At 38.0% G+C, this 24667-nt stretch overlaps 1 protein-coding gene across 1 annotated transcript in view; it reads left to right on the forward strand.

Moving 5' to 3' along the window:
• The first annotated feature begins 886 nt into the window (after positions 1–886).
• BCKDHB (branched chain keto acid dehydrogenase E1 subunit beta) overlaps positions 887–24667 on the forward strand; it is a 258801-nt gene continuing 235020 nt past the window's right edge. Inside the window, exons 1-2 of the mRNA XM_072642674.1 lie at positions 887–1164; positions 15531–15608. Coding sequence (XP_072498775.1) covers positions 963–1164; positions 15531–15608 — 280 coding nt within the window. The 5' untranslated portion in view covers positions 887–962. The remainder of the gene's footprint in view (positions 1165–15530; positions 15609–24667) is intronic.

The following is a 24667-nucleotide window of genomic DNA, read 5'->3' on the forward strand; positions in this document are numbered from 1 at the left end:
CATGTTTCATCTTTTTAATCTTTAACTTCAGGGGTAGCTAGGTGGTGTATGGGCCCTAGAGGCCCATGAACTTGGAGGACCTGCCTTCAAATTGTGTGACTCTTGGCAAGTCACTGAACCCCACTACCTCCCCAAAACAAACAAACAAAATCTCTACCTCCCTTTCCCTTTCTTTGCATTTAGTGCTAACCTTTCCTTTTATAATTAGCTGATGTCACAGTAGATTTGCTATTCTTCCGTAAAACCCTAATGACCAGGGGTAGTATAATCTTGACTTAGTTTCGGGACACTGCAGTCTCACCTAACAAGCTGTTGAGCCAAGATTAATTGCCTCGGGGTCTTGGGGTGCTGACATTCACGTAAGATTTGCGTGAAGGAAATCTGTTATTTGGCTAAACTAAATCCAGAAAAGAGGGGGGAAAGCAAACTGTTTATTACAACCTAAGGCACTTATTCGGAGACGGATAACTCCAAACTCAGCTCCTTTTTACAAAGTTCATTTCTAAACTGAAGGGCAACAGGTGGCAGGAGACAAGAGGGAACAAAGTGGAATAAAAGCATTAGGTTAAAAAGCCGCCCCTCTCCCTTCAGAAAGGAAAAAAAATTCACGGCAGTTGGTACTGGAGTAAAATCCTAGTGACATCGGGGCAGGTCCAGACCACAGCCAAGTCCAGGGACTTCCAGAGTGGATCTCCGGGCAGTGACGTCACAGGCCCCGCCTCCAATCCCGTTCTTCCTCCCTTTTCCTAGTGCACATGCCCACTCTTAAGAACACACGCCCCTATTCCTTCCGGGCCCCGTCCCCGCCCCCGAATCCGGAGCTGCGATTGGCCCGCCTCACGTGACCGCCCTTCGGGCCTCGCCAATCGGGATGCCTCCTCAGTACCTCCTCCCTACCCCCCATCCCGGCAGCGTGTACTTGGCCGTACCTCCTGACAGCCTGCGGCGGGTGGTGTTAGAGGATGGCGGCGGTAGCTGTAGCTTCGACGGCGCGGTGGGTGCGAGTTCGGGCTGGAGTCGGGGAGGCAGCCAGGCTCCGTTGTCCACTGGGAGGCGCTAGGCTGGGGCGGCTCTTGGTCCTGCCTTCGGCGGCGCGGGACGTGGCCCAGAGGCGGCATGCGGCTCATTTCACCTTTCATCCCGACCCGGAGAACAGGCAGTATGGTGAGCTGGCTGGGCTCGGGTCCTGAGCCGTCCTCCTGGGGGCGGGGGCTGCCTCCAGCCCCTCTTTCGGGCTCGGTCCATTACCAGCGGATCACCCCTCCGTCCCTACTCCTGACTCTCTGTCTTTCTGCCCTCCTCTCTGTTTCTCTTTCTCCTCTTTTCTGTCTGCCTCTCTCTCGGCATCTCTGACTGTCTCTCTCATGTCTCTGGCTCCTCTCTGTCACGGTCTCTCTCTTTTCTCTGTCTCTCCCCTTCCCTCCCTTTGTTTCTCTTCTGTCTTTCTGCCTCTCTCTTCCTCTCCCCCGACCCTCTCCTTTTTTCCCTCTTTACCAGTCCTTTCCCTTCCCTATTTCATAGGCTCGTGAATATCCAGTTTATCTACCCCCTCATTTTACAGATGAGGAAGCTCATCTTCATCATAGAAGTGCAAACATTTTGCACAAGATCACCCAGATAAGAAGGATCACAAAGTATGATCCAATAATTAGGAAGACTAATTAAGACTCTTCTAAGGTAGAGTCTACTGAGGTGGTATAATAGCCACCTTATAGGTTAAAGAAGAAAATAATTGTTCAGAAGAAGCTATTGATAACACTGATTGCATTTTCTAAAGGACAGTAAGTATTCAACCACAAGTCCTTTGACTTGTCGATATTAATGACTCAAGGCTGTTCTCAATAGTCAGTTTTCAGGCCCCTTGAAAGAGGCAGTAACACCACCTAGGCCTGTTAAAGTGGGAGTGAAGGGTGCTTTGGTGGTTGAAAGCCTAGGAGTTTACTCTTCTTTTTATTCTGCTTCCTTGCTGTTGGAAAAATATGCCTCTTGGTATTGCTATAACTTTCCATAGGACTCTTCCTAACTAGTTGGATACTAATAAAAGCAAGGAAAATCTTTGATAAACAGGGGAAAGTGGAAATACAGTATGTAATGATTTTCGCAGGGTTACACAATAAGCCTTTGCTGAAATTGATAGATTTGACCACATGCTTTAATTTCAGTGGAAAATGAAAATCTAGCACTGGTGAGTGGTCTGAATAACAGAATGATTAATGATTTGATGTTCGGTACCTAAAACTTTTGCAATAATAATGACTCATACAGAAGACTGTATGTCTTACAAAGCACTTTTCCTATATATTCTTATTTTATCCTTATAGCAAATAGGTAGTACAAGAATTGTCTTACTTTAGAAGGCAGAACTGGGACTTGAACATCAGGTTCTCTGATTCCAAATGAACTGTTCTGTATACCACAGTACACTTCCATTACAGTGACATGAATTATTTTACTTTTCATCTCTTAACAATCTAAGTATATAGTTATACAGTTTATAAAAAACCAAAATCTTCTGTTATCTCCCTAATGTACTTAGGGAGAGAACATATTTTCACCATATAAAATTTTTTTGCACAAGAGGGCCAACTCTTTTGCTGTTCCTTCTAGAGCAAGGATTCTTAACCTGGGATCTCTGGGGTTTTTTTTTTTAATTGATAACTGCATTTCAGTATTTTTTTTTCTTAATTCTATGAATTTTATTTTATTGATTTAAAAACATGATTCTGAGAAGTGGTTGGTAGGTTTCACTAGATTGCTAAAGGGGTCCATAACACACACAAAAAGGTTAAGATACTCGTTCTTAGAGGAACATCAACATCAAATCATTTAGTGTTTTTTGAAAAAGTAATTAACCAAATATATTTTCTGAAAGAGTTATATTTCCTAATTAACACTCTTATTACCAATAGCTATAGCCCTAAATGGCTCATTTAAAGCAAAGCAACCAATGACTAAAAATAATTATGAAAAAATTGCATTGGCCCACCCCTTTTCTATCATTGTTGTGATATCACTGTAAGCATGAAGCTATCTTAAACTGAGGACAAATTATAATTATATAATTGTAATAATTGTAGTTCTCATAATTATAGTTCCTTTTTTGACATTTTAAAATAAAATTTACTTCACAAAGTCCTAGCTAAGCAAAAAGATTCATTAAAAACCCTATAGACACCAGTCCTGTGAAAGATCTTTACTGCAAGACTTTGTAGTAAGAACAGGAAATGTCAGGTATTTCCCTCTTGATTATAAAGTTGAACTTAGCAATTTTGAGTAGGTTTTTAGCATAAGAGCACAACTAGGTAATTTGGTTCCTTAGACTTATATAGTCTAAGACTAAGGAGTAGAGGTAATTGCTGTTATATTAGAGAAGATTGAGAACCTTTTCCCTCTCACTGAAATGCTGAAGTAAATGCACATTGTTGTTTCAACAATTTTTCTGTGTAGGGTTTGGTGGTTTGTGGAATGAGCGTCGTGTTTTTCTTACTGGTGTAGTTGTCTCTCAGTTTCCACTTTGTTTTACCTGGGAGCACCAGGACAGGACTTGCCAGCTTCCCCTTTTGGTAATCATGATAACTTCCCTCTTCTTTAGTTCAGATTGTCAGAGTAGCTCATGCATCACTGGATCTTACCATTTTCTTTGTCATTGCAGCCCTAAGACTTGTGGGCCCCTCTACTTTCAGCTGAACTGTTTCTGTGTCCTCTTCCCCAGTAATAGTGTGGGCTCCTTGAGAGCAAGGACTGTCTCACCTTTTTTTGGTTTGTATCCATAGTACTTAGCACAGTGCTTGACACACTGGTGCTCAATAAATGATTTTTCATTTATTCAAATTTTTCATAGGATTCTCTTTCTTTTCCTCTATAATATATATTATTGCATTAACTGCAGTTATATTCATGGTGGTCTTTTTTTCAAATGCTCATCATTCATCCTGCAGTATTAGATGGCTTAGTATCTCATAAAATTGTTGCTTGTTGCCTTTGGGTAACAAAGCAATCAACTCTGATAAACTTTTTTTCTTCTCCAATGAGAACCTGTGAGCCATGCTTCTATTTAACTACAAGTTCTGGTTTATTTAATAATGACATTAGCGAGACTGCTGTGATTCATTTATGTTACACTATGTACCTTTTTTATTGTCATTGGACAAAGATTTAGAGTGGCAACAGTTAGTAGTTGGCTTAAAACAGTTGTTTGTTTGTATCTTCCGTTTCCTTATCTGCCACTCTGCCATGTTATTTGGAAAAGTAGAAGAGGATTGCATAGGACTAAAGGCCATTTTATACTTTGTTTCATGGGTTGTCATGACCAAAGTATTTATCACTAAGCCCTGCTATACTTAGCTAACCTGGCCCTCAGAAAGTAGACACTGTCAGTTTTTGAATCCATACATGGAGCCTTTCCAGTATAGTACAGTTGTTCCTTCTATATTGCAACTTTCCCCATCATGGTTTCAATATATCATGGGTCAGCATAAAAAATTACTGTAAATGGGAATTTTGTGGAAGCCACAGATGACATGCAAAGGCCAGTGGAAAATACAGAAAAGGTTTAGAAACTCAGAAATGCTTAACCCAAATTTTACAATAAGGTACAATAAGCCCATAAAAGAAAAAAGAAAAAAATTAGACTTTTCCTCTGGTATGAAAGGGGGGCCAAAAAATTTTTATGTGGATTTTCCAGATCATGGGGGTGTCACATCCCTAAGCCCTGAGATTATGGATAACTGAAGTACCTGTTTTAGCTTTCACTTGCTAGTAGAGCCCTCTACTTCATCCTGTGCAAGGTTTTTTTCTTTTTATTGCATATTAACCTTGAAAATTTATCCAAAGTGCTAAAAGCCTTCTTAGTTTTTTGAGTTCTGGATAAGAACAGTTTTTTTTTTTCATTTTGAAGAGGTTGGACTCTCTGAGGTCCCTTCTAGCTCAAGGTGTGTGAATAACTACATGAAACAGTGTTTATACACCCATACCCTGTCTCAAGCACTGGGGATACAAATTCCAGTACAAAGGAGAGACATTCTTTGCTCTCAAGGAATTTATATCCTAATAGGGAGAGACTCCCTACTTAGGGAAGTGTTGGCCAGGGAAGGACAAAGTTATACAGATAGTGAGTGGAACCATGGGCAATCAATATATCTGTCCCTTCCAGAAATAATGGTAATCTTCATTTGATTATAATTCCCAGTGTTAGAGGTAGAAAGCCTAGCTTGCCTGGCTTTGGTATGCCTGGCATTGGCATGTCAAGAAGAAGGCAAAATCAGGTGAATGGGACTGGCTAGATTTAGAGAGCTGTTATCTATCAGCATGGCTTTGGAATGGGAGTTCTAGGTCTAGATGGGAGGCTGGAGGGCATGAAGCATGGCAGGAAAATCTGTGATCCTAGATGGTCATTCCATCAAAGTTCTCTTCCCACCCACCCCAAACTGATGAGCCCTGTTGTATTTAACATACCTTTTCTTTGAGATTTCCTCCAATTTATTCTGTATATACTCTGCATATACATCACTGTCTTCTTAAAATGTGAGCTCCTTGAGGGCAGGAATAATTTTTGTCTGTCTTTGTGTCCCCAGCAATTAGCACATAGTAACATAGTAAGTGTTTAATAAGTTCTTACATATCAAGTCATACATACGTACATACATATATACATATGTACATACATCAAGCAACATACTTAGTGTTTAATAAATTCTTATATATCGAGTCAATGACCTGACTTTTATCTGTCTATTAGGTATTATAATCTATGTCTTATTTAAACCTCATTTTTTCCCTTCAGGGCTTTGCACTGGACATTGCATAGAAGGTACTTGAATATTTGTTCATATGATCATAAAGTAAGAGTTGGATGGGACTTTAGATGTCATCATATCCAACTCTTCCTATTTTGCAGATGATACACTGAGGCCTGGAAGCTGAATTGCCATGGTGTCCAGAGTTGGATTTGGGTTAGGCCTTCCTGATTCCTAAGTTCAGTGCTCTTTCTAATACTCCATGCTCAGAGTTAATGAAATGAACAGAAAGAGACCTGATGAGATTCTCTACATTGCAGGGTTAAGAGTGATACATCTAAAAGCTTGCCCTCTTTCCTCTCTGTTATATGCTGTTTAACCTATATGTAGTGTACATTGCAGAACATTTGAAAAAGCTTCATCCTGAATAAAAACGGATAGAATTTGACATTACATTTCAGTATGAACCAGGGACAAATTTCTGCTTCCAAATGTCAAGGAATATCAAAATGTTCCTTGTTCCGCCCTCCTTTCCCATACATCCTCTGTAACTTTTTGCCTTGTTACAAAGTCTTGAGTTATTAGAAATAATCTGTCGTGAAGCCATTTTTGTGCTGTTGCTTTGTAGATAAACTCAAATTAGTTCTATTCAAAGCATTGATTTAATTATAGAAATTTAAGAAAGGCTTAAATGCTTGTTGACTTATCGGCTACACTTAAGGGTAATATAAACACAGTGAAATTCATCATTTGGAAGAGATATTAAAGGTGAAGTTTAGAAGGGTCTGAGAAAAGGAGAAACAAAGTTTGGTTTAATAACACTTTATACTGAATGTCACAAAAAGAATCATTTTATATACATATATGTGTATTTATATATATATATATGTATATATATATATACACATACATATATGATCATAGGCTCAGATTAGGGCTAGAAGGGTCTTTAGAAATCATCTAGTTTAACTAACTCATTTTAAAGACAAGGAAATAGGCCAACACAGATTAAAGTCATAGAGGGAGTAAATAGCAGAGCTGGGGTTTAAATCCAGTTTCTCTGAATCCAAATTCAGTATCCTTTCCACTACATTCTATTATTAATATAAGATTCTTCAACTCTCAGGGACATGGCTTAACATGCAAATTTGTCTTTAAGCCCAGGAATCCACTATTTCCTTTAATATTTGACAGAAACATTTTCATTCTTCTCAGACTCATCTAACAGTAGTTATTGATAGTCCTTCAAGCTAATTCTACAGGAATGCAGCATTTGTCTTGCATGGGAGTGGGCAAGGGGTAATACTTTACTGACACTAATTTTTATCACAAAAGAGTTACTGGTTGTAGAGAATACTGGGTGAGGAGTGGAGTGTTGTTCCTTAATAATAATGGAATTTGTGATCATATTTAAAAAGCCAGCCTTGAATTAAACCACCTAAATGTACTATGTATGTCAGTAGGGTCATTTTGTACCCTTTCTGTTGGGGTAGTTTTTCTCAAAATTTTTGGCTTGGGCTCCACTAAGGGTCTTCTCTGGGAATATCAGAATTTAGCTAATAATGTCTATCTAAAAGAACTCTTGGCTCCCATTCAATCACTCAGGTTAAGTAATATAGGGAGAGCTTTATTTAAATCTTATAATTAAATGTAAAAGACCCATACCCCCATTTATAATGCATTAAGACATTTTCCCTTCTATTGCTTCCTGCCTCCTACAGGAATCCATCAAGTTGCTGTGATTTATAGTGTCACCTTGGGCTGGAGATACCCTCTCTTCATTTGGGAAAAGTTGCTAAATAATTAAGTACTCTTCTTTTCTGGTGAATTCCTTCCTCACCCCCCAACCCTCCTTTCTTAAGGAACTACAGAGTAATGTGCTTAACTGTACTAGTGAAGAATTGGATTCTAGCTACCCTTTAACATCATGGCTCCATTCTATTCTATTCCACTTTTTCCCCCTTGGAGGTTGTGCAAGAGTAATTTATGGGGGTCTGTTGCCACATGAATGGACATTTAATGCTCTTCTACTTTCTGCCAAGGTGCAGTCTCATTTTTTGTTTCTGTCTGACATTTTTTGGGGGATAATACATGGCTGTTCAGGCCTCTTTCTGGTCCTGGCATGTGTCTATAACTCAGTGGCATTTAGTATCTCTATGTCAGTTTGTATTTGTATCTCTTGACTCTGTTTCTCTCTGGTAGTGGTTCCCCATTGTGTGTTATTCAGTTGTAGTATTGCATGGATGCATAGATCTCTTTGCAGGGAATTAAGTTGTTCTTTTGTCTGTCCTCTATTTTTGTACCTGACCTCACTTTTTTCTTTAAGTTTTACAGTTTTATTTTCTTGTTTTGTTTTCACATTACAAATATTTCCAGACTACCCTGCTACCCCATGAAAGCTGTCTTATAACAAAGTAAAATAGTTAAAGTGCATGCACATTCCACATCTGTAGCACTGTCCTATTTTTTTTTTAAATTAACAAGAATCTATTTTCTCTCCCTCTCATGCTGTATCCTAATGGGGAGAAAAAATTCATAAACATCCTGAAATTTATCATGGATCCCCAAGGGACCACATTCTCCCCAAATCAATACTTCTGACTTATAGAAATCTTGAACAAGAAAAAGATTGAATGGTTAAAATACAGTTTTGGGTTGACCATAATTTAACAATAGTCATTTAATCTTCTGCTTAGACTACTCATTTCTTTCTTTGATCGTTCCCTTTAAGAACTGAAAAAGGACCTCCCTGTGAGCAATCAAAAGATAATCCCTTCTGAATGGGAATGAAGTATAAACTCAACTATGAAGGTATACATTTCAAATAGTAAGAGGTACTTTTTGGTTACTACCCTAATTACACTTTCCAGAAGTCTTAGTATTTTGTTTTTGACCCTTTCCTAAAATGAAGAGTCTGAAAGGGACCCTAGACTAGGGAAATATTTATTCATTAATATTTTCAGTTCAATCAATAAGGAAGACTTTTATTCTGCTTCTGCAATTTGATGAAGGGGGAGCTAGTGACGCAATGAATAGAGTCCTGGTTTTAGAGTCAGGAAGACTTTGAGTTAGCATGTTACTTCAGACTCATCCTAGATATGCAACACTGGGCAAGTTACTTCACAGCTCTTAGCTTCACTTCCACAGTTAAAATGGTTATAACCTGTTTACAGTTATCTATGCTTGATGGGGTTGACTTCATACCAGTAAGATTTATATTTATCAAAACGTTCAATCAAACTTTATTAATCTGGAACTTGCAGTTATCTGATCAGTAGTGCAGACACCAACATTTCTGCAACCAACCCAATTCCTGAAGGTCCTAGAAAGTATGTCTTGTATTGGTGCTCATAAGAAGGTTCCTTCTTTGTCCAGCCAGTGACCATGTGGCATTCTGACAAGTCTCTCTATCAATCAAGACTGCAAACACAGAATTCAAACATAAGATGGGGGTGGGGCAGAACTCAGACTATTCCAGCTAAGGGTAATACAAATTACATCTAAGTTCTGATTGGTGATTGATTACCTAAGCTTATGATGAAATCAAAGCTAAGATCATTAGCAAGTGTTTATTGTAAACAACGAATAGATTTTGGAGGGTATAAAGCATCAGTAGTTGTTTACCAGATTTACTAGATTTGGGAGACACATAGATCATTAATAATTATTATAAATTTGGGGGTCACATGTGATTGCCAGACTATTTACAATGCTTATCTTATTACAAAAGAATAACTTATACAATAACAACTTACTTACAAAATAGAGATCTAAAACAGAATAGAGTTGTTTATTATACCTAACATACTGTACTTTTTCCCACTCCAGGGATACCTGTAGTTGCTACCTTAAAGGATATAACAATATCAAAGGAGATAATGCATGAAAAATACCTTGAAAGCCTTAAAACATTCTATAGAATTATCTATTATAATCACAGTCTTTATTATTTCCAGGCCCTCTGCCATTGTTATTGCCTTCCTCTAAATACTCTCTAACCCATCGGTGTCTTTCCTAAATTGTCCTGTTTAAAACTATATACAAAACTCTAAATGTGGTCTAAGCAGGGCAAAGTAATATGGGTACTATGGGGTAGAGTACTCCTTTCATATTCCTGGTTACAGAAGTGTAGTCTAGTCAGATAGAGGGTTGACCTTGGAGTAAGGAAAATTTGACTTCAAGACCCTCCTCTAACACATACTGGCTGGTTGATCTTGGGCAAGTCACTTAATCTTTCAATACCCCTAGGCAACTCTCAAAGGCTATAAATTGCAAAACAAGGACTGATCAGAATTGAGAAAGTTTCTTCTTAGGGAATTCCTCATACCCATGAAATCAAAGTTTGGATCCCATTCATGTTTTCCCTACTTTTATGGGCTTTGAAAATAGGATTATAGCCTATTTGAAGGACTGAACCACTCCATTGTTTGATCTATCTTAGCTAAAGATATAGATAGCTAAATATCTTAGCTTCTACCTGTTATCTGAATGACAGTACCTACAGCATTTCCAGGCTTGGCAGCCATATCTGCTTCCTTCTAATCATGTTTATTGGCTATTTTGCTGTCTTTATTGTGCTAATAATAGTGCACTCGGTTTCACTAAAGGAATTTAGTTACAAACTAGGAGAAAACTGCTCAGAACACTGTATTCTTCAGTTACCCTTAGCACAGTCACTTTTTTGGGTCCAGGAACCACTGGTTTACCAAGCCAATGGTAAAGAGTGATGATTTTGTTTATTATACTCCTGAGAAAGGTCATATCGTGTAATGGATAGAGTGCTAAATTTGAAGTCAGGAAGAATTTACTTGCTATGTGGCCTTGGGCAAGTCATTTTTTTCCCCTGAGCCTCACATAACTCTAAGACTAACTTATGGTGAGTTAGAAAATGTCAATACTTAAGAACTTGTAATTTCTCTGATTTGACTCTTAGGTCATAATACTATTGACTTTGAAAATCTCTCTAAATTTTTCACTTAATGATTAGCAAACTCTCATCTGGTCCTACCTTCCACATAGCAGTGATTCTGAACCCCTGTAGATCATCATCCAAATACTATTCCCTATCCTTTCTATCCTTCAATTGATTCCTCATTCCCATCCTCCTTATCCTTCTCTCCATCTCCCCACTCCCCCAAGTCCTAACTACGTGCTGCCCACCTTTCCACTGTGCCCTCTGGAATGTCTGCTTCAAAGGTAACAAACTTGTTTTCTTAAATCTTTTCCTTTACCACTCCTAATACATTCTGGCTCTCAGAGTCCTGACTTCCTCCTGATAACACAGCCCCCTTGTCTACCTTTTCCAGCCCTGGCTGTATTTTCACTCATATCCCTCAGCTTCCTAGTTGAGGATGGGGAGTTGCTCTCCATTGACACTTCCAGGTTTTTTCACTACCGCCATCTCTTGATAACCTCTCCTCCTTTGAGGTTCATACCATCTACAATCTACCACTCTATCAAAATCCTAGTAGCTATTATCTTCAGACTTCCAGGACACTCTCCTTTCTTCAATGAGTACCTGACTCAAAGTCTTTCTTTGCTCTTTAACTCCTGAACTCAGACTAGGGGACTTCATCAAAGTCCCTCAAACAACCTAACCTCTCAGTCACCCTACCTATTTCCCATAACCTACACCTCCATCCTACCTCAGCCACTCACAAAGATGTTCATGTCCTTGATCTTGATATCACTCACAAATGCACTGCCTCCATATTCAAGAGCTTAAAAATTTCCTGGTTTTATCACAATCTATTAGGTTTCTACCTCTTTTTCTTCAGAGTCTATATTTATAGTTGGAAGAGGCTTTTAAGGCCTTTTGCTCCAGCTTCTTGATTTTATAGAGGTAGAAATGGGATAAGAGAAATTAAATGACTTGTCCATGGTCACACTGTTAGTATAGCATGTTTTGAATCCAGGTCTTCATGACTGCAGGGCAGCACTCTTTCCACTATGACCTGTATGTCCTTAGAGGTTTGACAGAATGAATTTTTTTTGAAGTACAGCAAAAAATGTACAAGAAGAACATGTCAAAACAACAGTCATGGGATGACTCGGGTCCGAAGATTTCCAGTAGTGCAATAAATGGTCGCATACCTTGGCAACTGGGAGCAGTCCATCTCCATTTGGGACGTCTGACAGAGCCAGTAGACTCAGCTTCTCTGATACATTTCAAACATGTAGACAGTTTTAGTAAACAATTTAAATAATAGAATTATGTACATTGTTTCAGAAACTTCATAGACATCCCAGATATTTTCTCCCTAGCATGTTAATTTTAATTAGGTTAATTTTCATTGGGTTATATATGAAAATGTATAATTTCATATAGTTAAAATAACTTGGTGCCACCACCATCAGAGTCACCTAGATTTTCTTTCTATTAATTCTTACTTTAGTTCTTTTAGGAATTCTGGTTGGACTTGTCTGTAAGCTGAGTTTTTCTCTTGAGGCTTTGCTTGTAGGTGTTTTTGAATACTTTATTTTGGTTTGGTTTGGGTTTTGAGCTTCCCTGTTACCATAATAGTTCTTTATGGTGGAATACTTCTTTTGTTTGTTCATTCTTCCAGTCTGCTTACGTTAGGACTTTGGACTTCATGTTAGGGGTGAACTCTGTATACTTTTGGTGGGGGGAAATGTTTGATATGAGTTTCTATCCTCTTACATCCTTCTGCCATTTTGACAGCTCAGGTTGGGGCCTGCAAACTTTCAGTGCTCTCAGAGTGATGTGATTCTGGGCAAAAACTGCTCATTGCTTTCCTGGTCTGAGTTCTACAAGTTCCTGACCCAGTGTTGGGTGTGCTGACTTGTCTCTGGTTGGGAGTTTCAGAATTAGTATGATTGGATTCATCAGCTAGCTTGCTAGGAAACTCTGAAGGTTCAAAGCTCCTGAATTATAGGCTTTTCTTTGGTCTGGGACTACTATGCTTGGAATAACTCCAGGATATTCCACTGCAGGACTGGAGACTGAACTGGAGACTAGAATTGAGAGACTAGAATTGAGTCCTTGCTCCGCTCTTAGGAACAGAGTCAAATAGCTATTCTTTGTTTTTAAACTTGTTTTTTATTGACTGAAACTGCTCCTCTCTACCACCCCTAGACACGAGTAAGTCACCTCAGTTGGCCCTGGATCTGTGACCCAGAACTAGGTAGTAGATGGCAGAGTTCTCAAATGGCACCTATTCCTATACCTTGCACCAGTTCAGTGATTCCTTGTGATCTCTTCTTGCCCTGGTGCTTTCTGCCTTGGTACCTAGTCTTCATTCTCTTTGAGTCCTTGGGTACTGGAATTGTTCTGTACATGTCTGGCCAGCCCCCACCCTAGTGTCACTAGATCTCTCTGTATCCCTAAGCCACCCTGTGCTGGAAAAATGACTCCCTGTGACTTTTTCTTGGATTTCCCAATCAGAGTTCAGTCTGGTGCATTTTCTAGAATCAGGGGTTTTGACTGAATCCAAACTTCACAGAACAAATTCCCTTAATAAAAAGATTTGTTCTTTAAAACTTGAACTCAGTCAGAAGACTGTCATCTGGAACCTAGAAGGCCACATGTGACTTCCAGGTCCCAAGTCCTTCATCTTTGTAAATCTTGATCTTCATAGAGGAGATTTGATGGGAGAGTTAGGCTGTACTTTTTTGTTGCTTCACCATCTTGACTCAGCCTGGAATATTGGTCACCCAGGCTCTCAACTTTAGAGTGATTTTTGACTCTTTGATCCCCCTCACTGCTCATCAGTTGCCAGTTCTCACTTTCATATTTCTTGCATTCTTTGCACTCACATGTCACTCAGATGTTCGGCCTCTGACCACCTTTGGATGATAGACTATTACCATTGCCTCTGAATTCATTTTCCACTTTCCCATCTCTTCTTTCTCTAATAGATCCTCCACATAGCAGTCAAAAGAATTCTTTAGGATTCTGTTCATGTTGCATATCTGCTGAAAATCTTCAGTGACTCCTTTATTGTCTCTGGGGTGAAATACAAACTCCTTAGCCTGGCATTCAAGGCCTTCCATAATCTGGTTCCAGTCTACTTTTGAAGCATTATTTCCTATGGTTATATATTCCTATATATATATTTCCTATAGTTCCAGTCACACTGGAAGACTTAACTCTTCCCTTGAATTTGACAGACCATCTCTCACTTCCCTTCTGTGGCGCAAGTAGTTCTGTAGCTTTGCTTCTTAAGTAGCATTCTTAGCTTCTTTTAAGGCTCAGTTCAGTCTTGGTGGAGGGAGGGAACACTAATAGCTGGGGGGAAGAGGAAGGACTTCACTACTTAATCAGCAAATACTTGGTTGTTGAGTAGTGAAGTCTTCTTTAATCCCTTCTGTTACTAATGTTCTCTCTCAAATTTCTCTGTAGGTATTTATCTGTGTTCATGTTAAATTTGCCAGTAGAATGTGTTGGACCCTAGAGACTTTGTTGTTTTCTTTGTATTCCCTGTGCCTAGCCCTGTGCCTTAAAAATGGTAGGGACTTAGGTAAATATATGGTAAATATAATATAAAGGAATAGTTTGAGGAATTATGAAAATGAGGTATGCCAAGGTGTCAAGCAAAATAGTTAAGAGCTACTTATAGGCTAAAGATCCTATCTAGGGGCTGGAGGGGAAGGAGTAGGTCCATTGCTTTAGAAAGGGGCCTTGCACTTAGTTTGAGATCTGGTTACAAAACCAGGGTTGCATTCTCAACTGTCAGGACTGTTGGAAGTCTTTCCTGGGCAGGAAGCCAGTCAGAGATGGAGTATCCGGGCCAAGAGAAAGCAAATAGTACCAAGAACTACAGGCAGGAGCAGAATCCAGATGTAGATGCTAGAGAATTTTTGAGCTGAAAGTCACATGGAGGGTCATCTGGTCTAGATCCCTTAACTGGCACATGAGAAAACTGAAGCACAGAGAGGTTAAATAGCTTGCTTAAAGTCACATAGTTGATTAGTAACTGAGTCAGAGCTGGAACTCAGGTCTCCTATCTCCCAATAAAGAACTCTTTACACTCTGTGAGGTTGCTTCTCTACATTTCCTAGTCCCCACAGTTCTCAGTTTCGTTTTAGTGGATTGTAGTTTGCCTGCTATATAGCATGGCAATATTTCCCAGGGCTAAAATACATATTTCTGTCACTACTTTTATTTTTCCTTTTATTCTAACAATCTAGTGTTTTTTTTCTCATTGATTATATTTCATATATCTTTATATATGTTTTTCAAGGCTAATTTGAATCTTTTCCCTCTATGAAAACTTTCTGGGTGCCTGAAATTGTCTTCTTTACCTTTCACATTATCTATGCCACTTAATAAATCATATTGAATTATTTGTACTGACTTATGTTGTTGTTCAGTTGCTTAGTAGTGTCTGATTCTTCGTGACCACATATATTTTGATTTTTTTTTTTTTTTACAAAAATACTGAAATGGTTTGCCATTTCTTTTTCTAGTGAATTAAGGCAAACAGGTTAAGTGACTTGCCCAAGGTCATGTAGCCAGTGAGCATCTGAGACCAAATTTAAACTCAGGTCTTCCTAATTCCAGGCCCAACTCTGTACTCACTGAGCCATGTAGGTGCCTCCTTATTGACTTGTAGTGTTATCTAATTGTTCCATGTGGGTCTCATTTCTCAAACAAGGTTGTTAATATCCAGGTACTCCAATTAATTCTTGAGTTGAATTGAAGATTTGAATATTCTCTATCTTGAGATCTTTCAAAGCTTATTCTCTACTATGAAGATAATTTTGTGCTTAGCTAATATATATTTTATTTTTATATATTTTAAAATATTTAAAATGATATTTTTAACCTTACAGGACAAACCCAGAAAATGAATCTTTTCCAGTCTATAACAAGTGCCTTGGATAATTCGTTGGCCAAAGATCCTACCGCAGGTAAAGCTGATGGTGTCTGTGTGAACATACATTAAATGACTGCAGAATATTTAAAGACTTGGAATTTTTAATCAGAATAGTGATTCATATTGTGGATATTTTGATATTTGGTCTTGATCATGACCAAATGCTACGAAACAAAAAAGATAAATAGTGATATTAATGTTTTTTGGTAAACTTACCTAATTGAGTCTTACACTTTTTGGACAATATCAAGTTAATTTTGCTTTCATAATATCTTTAACCTTGAAATTTCATCTTATCTTTTTGATTTAATAATGCCCTGCAAATGATTTAGTTCTTGTGACCATTTAGAAAAAAAAAAACCAGGATATGACTAGAGCAATAATATAATCCTAAAATTATAGCATTTAGAGCTGGAAGTAAACTTTAGGTGTCATGTCCAGTGTCCTCATGTTACAAGTGAAGGAACTGAGGCCTAGAGCAAAGTCCTAGGGTACAAAATGCAAACCTGTTCAGAAGAGGGAACCTGTTCCACCCTAGCTTTTGGTGTTTAGGGAGGGAGGAAAATGGCTGGACTTTACAGTGAGAACTCCATTTTTTAAGGAAATGGGAGCAGAGGATGCAGGCATTTGCTATCCAAGTGAAGAGGAATCCCCTTCCTGTACTTGGCAGTCCCAGCAGCAGATTTCTGTACTGTAGGAGTTTTTAACAATTTTTGTGTTATGGATCCCTTTGGCAGTCTGGCAAAGCCAGGATAATTTGTTTAACTATATACAGTAAAATGTGTAAGATTAAAAAGGAAACAAAAAATATTGAAATATATTTTCCCCATTCAAGTGAATAGACTCCCTGGTATACAGGTGGTTGGGAAGTTGTTGCTCCTGAGCATGGTGACACATGCTTGTAATCTCTTTTACTGGATTGGGGAGGCTAAGGCCAGTGAATTGCTTGAGTGTAGGAGTTCTGAGCTTCAGTAAGGCTAAGATCAATTGGTATCTAATACTGTTTGCATTAATGGAGAAGGTCAAAGTTTCCATGCAGATGAGCAGTGAGGATGGGCCTTTGAGTGACTAGTGTACTTCAGACCTGGGCAAAATAGTAAGACTCATTCGTTAAAAAAAAAAAAAAAAAAAAAAAAAAAAAAAAAAAAAGGAAGAAAAGATCGTACTGCTTCTGGTGCTTCCAGGGAGACCAAAACTATAGCTCCATTACTAAGACTGATAATAAGTATGTTTATGGTTTATATTTGTCCGATATAAAGGGGAAAAGTACAGCCTAAGAAACTAGTATAACATTTTACTTATATGTTTTTGGTTCTCAAAAATAATTTTAACAATAACAGAATAATTTTTCAAATCCAGTGTTCACCTTCAACAAAGAAATAGACTTTTATTCTCTTTTCTTTTATAAAAAAAAAATCTTTTTTTAAAAAATGTTTTGATTCAGTTGAGGCAGAATACTAAGATTAAAGAATTTCAAATTTAGGTGCTTCACTAAGAATTCAGCACTCTTTAGAATCAAATTATTCCATTTGTGTGTGTGTGTGTGTGTGTGTGTGTGTGTGTGTGTGTGTGTGTGCTAGGGCTTAATAGTGTAATCTTATATAGCCTTTAAGAGTTGTAGTGTGCTTTCTCATTGGGAAAAGAAAGCCATCTTTCTGATATGTTAAGTGTTGCTTTGGGGGCAAGTCTGAAAAAATTATATAGTAGACTTGACATTCTGGAAAATAAAAATTGATTTCTGTAGTTTTCCCTTTCAATAATTTGAATCTTAGTTAAGAATGTGGTATTTTAAAATAATTTTCAGTAAAGCACTAGTTAGCATTGTTTTAAACCTGAGTAAGGTTTAAAAGCTGGAAATTTTCTAGCCTGAAAATTTGGAGAGTAAGTTATCATTTGTTAATTAAAGACAGTTGTGTTCTAAAACATAGATATAAGTCTCTTTGTCATGGAAAAATTGTACGTATAGACAAATTCTTTGTCATGGAAAAAAAAATCATTCCCTGGCTAGAGATTTTGAATTAATTTCTTAGTAATGGACTTGAGAGAAACAGTGGTACCCTGGATAGAGCACTGGCCCTGGAGCCAGGTGAAACTGAGGTTAAATCTAGCCTCAGTCTTACTAACTGTGTAACCCTGGGCAAGTCATTTAATTCCCAATTGCCTTCAAAGAAAAAGAAAAAAAGTAATGAACTTGGAGTGGGATAGAGGGAGGAGGGGGAAGAGTTCTGGTTTTGCCAGATGATGTGAAGCAAAAAAAAAAGTTCTCTGGAACTCTTTCTTAATCTATATTGGGAAAGAGCTTAGAATAGATGACCTGTCATGTTCCCATAACTCTAATGATCTATGAGTATGACCTATCTGTGACTACTTTGTGTTATTTGGAAGTCAACATACTGTAGGAAGTGAATTCAATTGGATTTATATTATCTTATGCCAGGCCTAGAGGCCTGAGGGCTACCCGAGTCTTCCCTTACCTCTATCGGAGGTCTTCGGTTGGCCAAACCGGATGCTCGTATGAGAGAAAGGACGTTCCAGAGTCGAACAAGGGTTGAGCTTTATTTCAGGGTCTAGTTACAAGTGCAGGAGAATTCTTCCTTAGGAGGGAGCGAAGAATCTCCCAAGGAGGCAAAGATCTTACAATAAGAGATTAGAAGTAGAAGTATAAGTGGGGAGAGAGGGGGAGGGGAGAGAGGAGAGAAGAAAAGCGGAGCCTTGTGTCCTGTCCGCTCCGCGCCCCTCCGCCCAAGAGAACTTTTAGGCTTTCCTGATCCTACTTAAACTCTCCAGCAGCATAGTTTGCATCTGAATACCGTGCTGTTAGATAACAATAGTGTGCCCAGATCCGGGACAATCTCGAGGGCGGGGAGAGCTCTCTCCCATCACGTTTCTCACGGGAAGAGGCGGAAATACACGAGATAGCTCGGTTCACCTCGATTCCCAGTCATTTCCTGGGGGGGCCTCGTGAGAACTCTAAGATTTAGAAGTTCCCACCTTTACCCGCCCGAGACTGTCCACCTGGAATTGAGCTTCCATCCCCAGCAATCTTAGATATTTTAGTTGGAATAAAAATTCTGAATTTAATTAGTTTTAAATTGACTGAATAAGTCCTGATAAGCATTTTAAAAGTATCTCTTCAAAAATACTTTAAATAAAATATCAGTAGAATATTGCCTATATTCGCAGTTGAGAAAACTGTAAGGGGCTAGGTAAATTGCACCTTAAATTACTTATAAGATGTCCCCATTTACTGGCAGCTGTCAAAGCTAAAATGATATGATTAACATTTCAATATGTACCTAGAAATACAATACTTACACAATAGTTTCTGGAAATGTCTCCTTTCTTTGACATATTTCTTAGTTTACTTTGAATGTTAGAAATTGATCACTGTTTCAGATTGGTTATTAAACTTGATCTATCTAATCTGCTTCAAATAATTCAGTATTTTACTTCTTGACCAACTAATTTTTCTCCCTTTAAATATATTATGTTAGTAGTCCAAAAGCCACATGGTGCAGATTGTTTGACATTAGCAAAGTAGCTCAAAGGACTTTTTGCGTTTGAGCACTTGCCCAAAAGTTAAGTAATAGTCTTTTGGGCATCCTAAATATCAGGTGAAATAGTGCTCAGAAATTGAGAATTCACGTTTTGATAGGTTTAATATAAGACCTGAGTCTGGTGACTAATTGGAATGCCATAAGCTTGTGGTAAATGATGTTCTCAGTTTTCTCCCACTGCTTGGCCATTCAATGCTTGTCTTACTAGCTCCCTCTGTTGTGTGTTTTTTGCTGTTAGACTCCTCCTTCTGACAATTTTCTGCTATTCTGCAGGAGGGGATATAGGCTTCCTTCTACTTTTGGACCCCTACTCTGCTGTCTTTGAAAACTGCATATCCTTCTTTCAATTTTTTAAAGGTATTTTTAAAAAAACCATGGGAATCATTACAGGAAAATGTATAAGAATTCATAACAAAAGGAAAAAATTATAAAATTACATTAGTCTTAAGAACTAATTCTGGAGAAACAGGCATTTGTTTTACTTAGCTTCATTTCCTCCATATTCCTAAAAGACCCCCCTTCTCCAGTTTTTTTTTTCCCTTAGAGCCCTCTAGTTTTGTCTGGATTAGCTGCTATATCACATGCTGAGTTTTCTAAGTGTGGAAAATTGAATTGCTAAATTCACCCGGATTTGTGCTTTGTTTTAGAAGTTCCTTGTTAGAATTTGGCTTGTAGAAAGCACTTTTTAACTGGACCCTGCAAATATTTCTCCCCTGGGCTTCAGGACTGATTTTGTATTTACTTTCTTCATCCTCTTGGAGGTTTTGATGGTTCTGGCTCCTTGCAAGTTTTTGACACTCTTGACCCATTTTGTTCTCTCCTAGTTGGTTTGCCAGAAGCAAAGCACTAGCCAATTTCTATGTTTGGTTCTCCCCTTAAGGTGAAATCTGGCTTATTTCAGTTGGCATCTCTTCCACATTGTGCTTTAGAGGACAAATGTTTTGATAGCTTTGCTTGGTTTACTCTGAATTCCCATATCTATCCCCCATGCAAGTTCCTGGCAGACTGCACTTGAGTTTCTTTTCTTAGCCTGTGTGATCTCCTGTTGAAAATGAAATTCTTCTTTGTGGTTTGAGTACGGGTTTGATCTCCAGCTTTTTGGTAATGGCAGAGCCAGAAGGGAGATAGAATTAAATCCTATGCTCAGTAAAAGAATGGCCTAGGGTAACAAGTTCTACTTAATCCCCTGCTTCTCTTTTGATAATATCCTCTGAGACTCTGCTACTCTAGTTTAATAGTTTTCTATAACTCTCTTTTTTATAGGTTTATAATAGAAAAATAGGCTATACATACAATTCTCAGAATCTTAGAGCTAGAAAATTTCCTAGAGATGAACATGCTAACTCTTTCATTTGGCAGATAAGGCAGTTGAAGCGCAGAAAGATGAAAGGACGAGTGCAAGGTTATATGGCTTGTTAGTGGTAGAAGCAGGAATAATGAATAACTAACAATTATTTTCCACGAGTAATAGTAATACTTCAATTTTACATAAGTATTTCTTTTACAACAACCCTATAGAGAAAATTTGGTTACTGTTATTACCCCCATTTTATAGATGAAGAAACTGAGGCTCCAAGAAGTTTTGTTATTTGCCCAAGTTCAAATGACTGGTGTGTATGATTTGAACATAGGTCTCTCTTTACTCTAATGTCAGAAGACATACTTTGTGTCATCACATTACAGTTATGTTGTTTATACTTTAATGTGTTCAGCATTTTTTATAATTAGAGACCAAATACGTTTTTACTTTAGCTTTACGTGTGTGTGTGTGTGTGTGATTCGTTTTCTTTTGTGGGCCCATCAAAGAATGGCTTGCCATTTAAAATAGCCGTACTTTTCCATTAAAAGATATCACAAAGGTAATTTTTTGAGAGGATAGGAAATTTCTTATTGTTGGGTAGCTCTTCCTTCTTTCATCTAAAAAAAAACTCCAAACAAAATCCCAGAAAGAGCTAAATTCATATCAGTACTACTTTGACTTGTTTTTTTTTTGGGGGGGGGAAAGGATATACTTAAGCTACCACTCCTCTTTGCTGCCTGATCAGGCTAGATTGTAAATTCCATGAAGGAAGGAACTGTGCCAATTATCTGTTTATCTTCTGCAGTGCCTAGCACAATGATTTGTATTTAGTAAGTGTTTAATAAATCATTTCGAATGAGAGTCTTAAAAAGAAAGGTATTTTTAGTCAGAAGAACAGTTCAAATAATGCCAGAAAGAAATGATGATATTTTCAAGATCATTTTAAATCCTGCCTCTGACATTCTCTGGTTTTATGACCATGGGCAAGTAACTTAACATCTCATTTCCTTATCTTTAAAATGAGGGATTTGGGCTTTTCTTCTTGTTCTCAAAGAGAACCAATGACATCAGAAGGGTGATGTCTTGACTTGCAAGTGCATTAGATTGAAGTGATGCCAAGTCATCAGCCTCGATCTTCCCTCCACAGTCATTGGAGTCTACTGGGTAGACATAGGTCAGGCCAACCGGGGATGTCCCAGGATGCAATGGGAGATCTCAGCTTTTTTAAGCTAAGGCCTTTCCCAGGTTTCCGTTTGTCTGAGGTAACATCTATTTAATAGTTAAAGAATAGGTAAGAATGGAGGCAAATGATGGCCTAGTTTACCTTCACAAAAGAATCAGTCTTGGAGGGGAAGACCCTTGGAGTTTCTGGCCAGAACAGAAACATTTGCCATGTATGTTCACTCTGAGCCATCAAAACCCAAACAATAAGCAAGTGAGGCTTGGGCAGGGGCCTATTATTGGCCAAACAGTGAGAGCCAGAGTGATTTGAGTTTAAAGGCATAGTCAAGTAGCTCTATTTGAATACCCATGGGCTTTATCTGAGCCTGTTTTTTCAGAGCCATATTTCAAGAAATCATAAATGAAAGCTACATGAGACAAAAGTTAATTGTCCCATTTTTTTTTTTTTGGAGAAAAATGATAGAATGATTAAGTAGAGGGAAAAATCTAATCCCCAAACCCCAAGATATCTTTAGAGGTATAAATGTCAAAATTTATATTCCTTTTTACAGAGAACCCACAGGTAAGGGTATGACTCCTTGAGGGAGAATAGGAGGAGGGAGAGGGAAGAAGAGGAAGGCAAGAGAAGGAGGAGGAAGAGGAATTTCTAGTTTTAAATCTGTCATCCTATGATCTTTTCTAAGCCTCACTTTCCTTATTTCTAAAATAGGGATAATGATAGGATTATTATGAGGCTCAAATGAAAGAACACACGTAAGACACTTTGCAAACTTTAAGGTGGTATATAGATCTCAGTTATTTAATAATAATAGTGACTAATAGCCTTTAAGATTTTGGTCTTAAATATCTTGGGTGTGAAAGGAGGAAATTCATGATGAATTAATATTGCATTTTTGTGTCAGTATAATCAGAACTCTTAAGAATAGTTCTGTGATCTGGCTAAACTTTAAGCTATATAGCTTGACATGTGACTGTTTGAAGAAGCTGTGATTTATTTATGTGGGAACTCCTAATATAGGCACTTTCTCCACTAAACCAGCTACAACTGGTCTATCACTTATTGGTCAAGTCAGGAAGCATTTATTAAATGCCTGCTATGTGTCAGGCACTGTGCTAGGGGTAGGAATACCAAGAAAGGCAAAAATAAGATAATCTCTTTCCTCAAGTTGCTCACTATCTAATAGGAGAGACCATATGCAAAAATCTGTATACAACAAGATAAATACAAGATAATGTTGACATAATCTGAGGGAAGAAGGAACTAGCATTAAGGAGGACTTGGAAAGACTTATTTGCTGAAGGCAGGATTTTAGCTGAGACTTGAAGGAAGCCAGGAAGTGGAGACTAGTAGAGAGAGTATTCCATACATGGGGGACAGTCAGTGAAAATGCCTGGAGTCAGGAGATGGAGGACCTTATATGAGGAACAGCAAGGAGACCAGTGTCACTGGATCATAATTCAAGAGGAGTAAGATATAAGAAGACTGGACAGGTAGGAAGGGGACAGACAATGAAGGACTTTAAAACTCAAACAGAGAAATTTATATTTGATTCTAGAGGTAATAGGAAGTCACTAGAGTTTATTGCCTAGCTGGTGATATGGTCAGACCTACATTTTAGGAAGATCAATTTGACAGCAGAGTGGAGGATAAACTAGAGTGGGTAGAGATGAGGAAAATTTAGAAAAGAGGAGAGTTTGGGGGAAAGAGAATTAATTCAGTGTTTGTATGTTGAATTAAGGTGTCTATGGAACATCTAGCTTGAGATGTTCAGTAGACAGGTGGAGATAAGAGTCTAGGTTAAGAGGAAGATTAGGGCTGGATAAGTAGATCTGATAATCATCTGAGTTGAGATAATTGGTCCATGGGAACTGATGAGATCCCTAAGAGAAATCATATAGTGGAAGAAAAGAAGAGGACCCAGGACAAAGACTTGGGGGACATCCACAGTTAGCAGTGGGTAAAGGAGACTGAGAAGGAACATTCTGACAGGTAGGAGGAGAACCAGGGGAGAGCACTATTTTGAAAACCAAGAGAGAAGAATATAAAGGAAAATAGGGTGATAGACCTTGTCAACAGCTACAAAGTCCAGAAGGATGAGGATTGAGAAAAAGACCATAGCATGCAGTCAAAAGCTCAGTTCAGAGTAGAAAAGATGTAGTGCTTTTATGTTTCAAGTTTTACCAAAGAAATGAAAGATTTCTTTTCCTGCATATGTAGAAAATAAGGTTTAAATTGAACATTGCCTACTTTGTACACAATTGGAATCTTGATTTTAACTCAATAATGACTTGGCTTATGTACTTTAATTTTCTTTATAACATATCAAACAAACTGCATGGAATGGATTTATAACTAAAAATAACTGATTTCTAGCATTGTATTTCAGCTATTGTACCTATTTGAAACATTTTGCATTGATTGGCTTTGTTGATCAACTTTTCCCTATTTAGACCTGTATTTATTTTTGATTATCATGGAATTTGATAGCTAGATGAGAGTTTAGAAATACTCCAGCCCAATTCCTTTCCTTTCCACATGAAGAAATAAGCCAACACCAACTACAGAGCCAGAGCTAGAGCACAGGATCTTGACTTACAGGTCTTTCTAGCATAGCATAATTGCCATTAAAATTAATTATTGGTATGATCCAAATCAATTTTTCAAATCTGATATTTAAATATTAACTCATTTTGTTAGAACATGGTGTTCTGAGATCAAGATCAATGATCTGAAATCTCTAAAAGTCAGCTATATTTTTTTTTGGCATATAAAAACTCAGAAATGGGTGCTATTGGTTGCAGTGTGAGGATGGGTCAGTTAAAATTCATCTACACTACTAGACATACAATTCAATACTGATGCTGACTGTTAATAACAACATGTGAAGAATCCAAATTATTATAGGGCAAGGAGCCAGGTAATGTTTTCTCTATTGGGATTTAAAACCCTGGAGTTCTTAATTAAGGCAAAATTTTTTTCACTCCATATCTCCCCTATCTCTCCACCCCTATACCTTGCCAGTAAAAAACACGTTGTAAACATTAACAGCCATG

Source organism: Notamacropus eugenii, chromosome 2, assembly GCF_028372415.1.
Source record: "Notamacropus eugenii isolate mMacEug1 chromosome 2, mMacEug1.pri_v2, whole genome shotgun sequence".
In the NCBI taxonomy this organism is placed as follows: Eukaryota; Metazoa; Chordata; class Mammalia; order Diprotodontia; family Macropodidae; genus Notamacropus; species Notamacropus eugenii.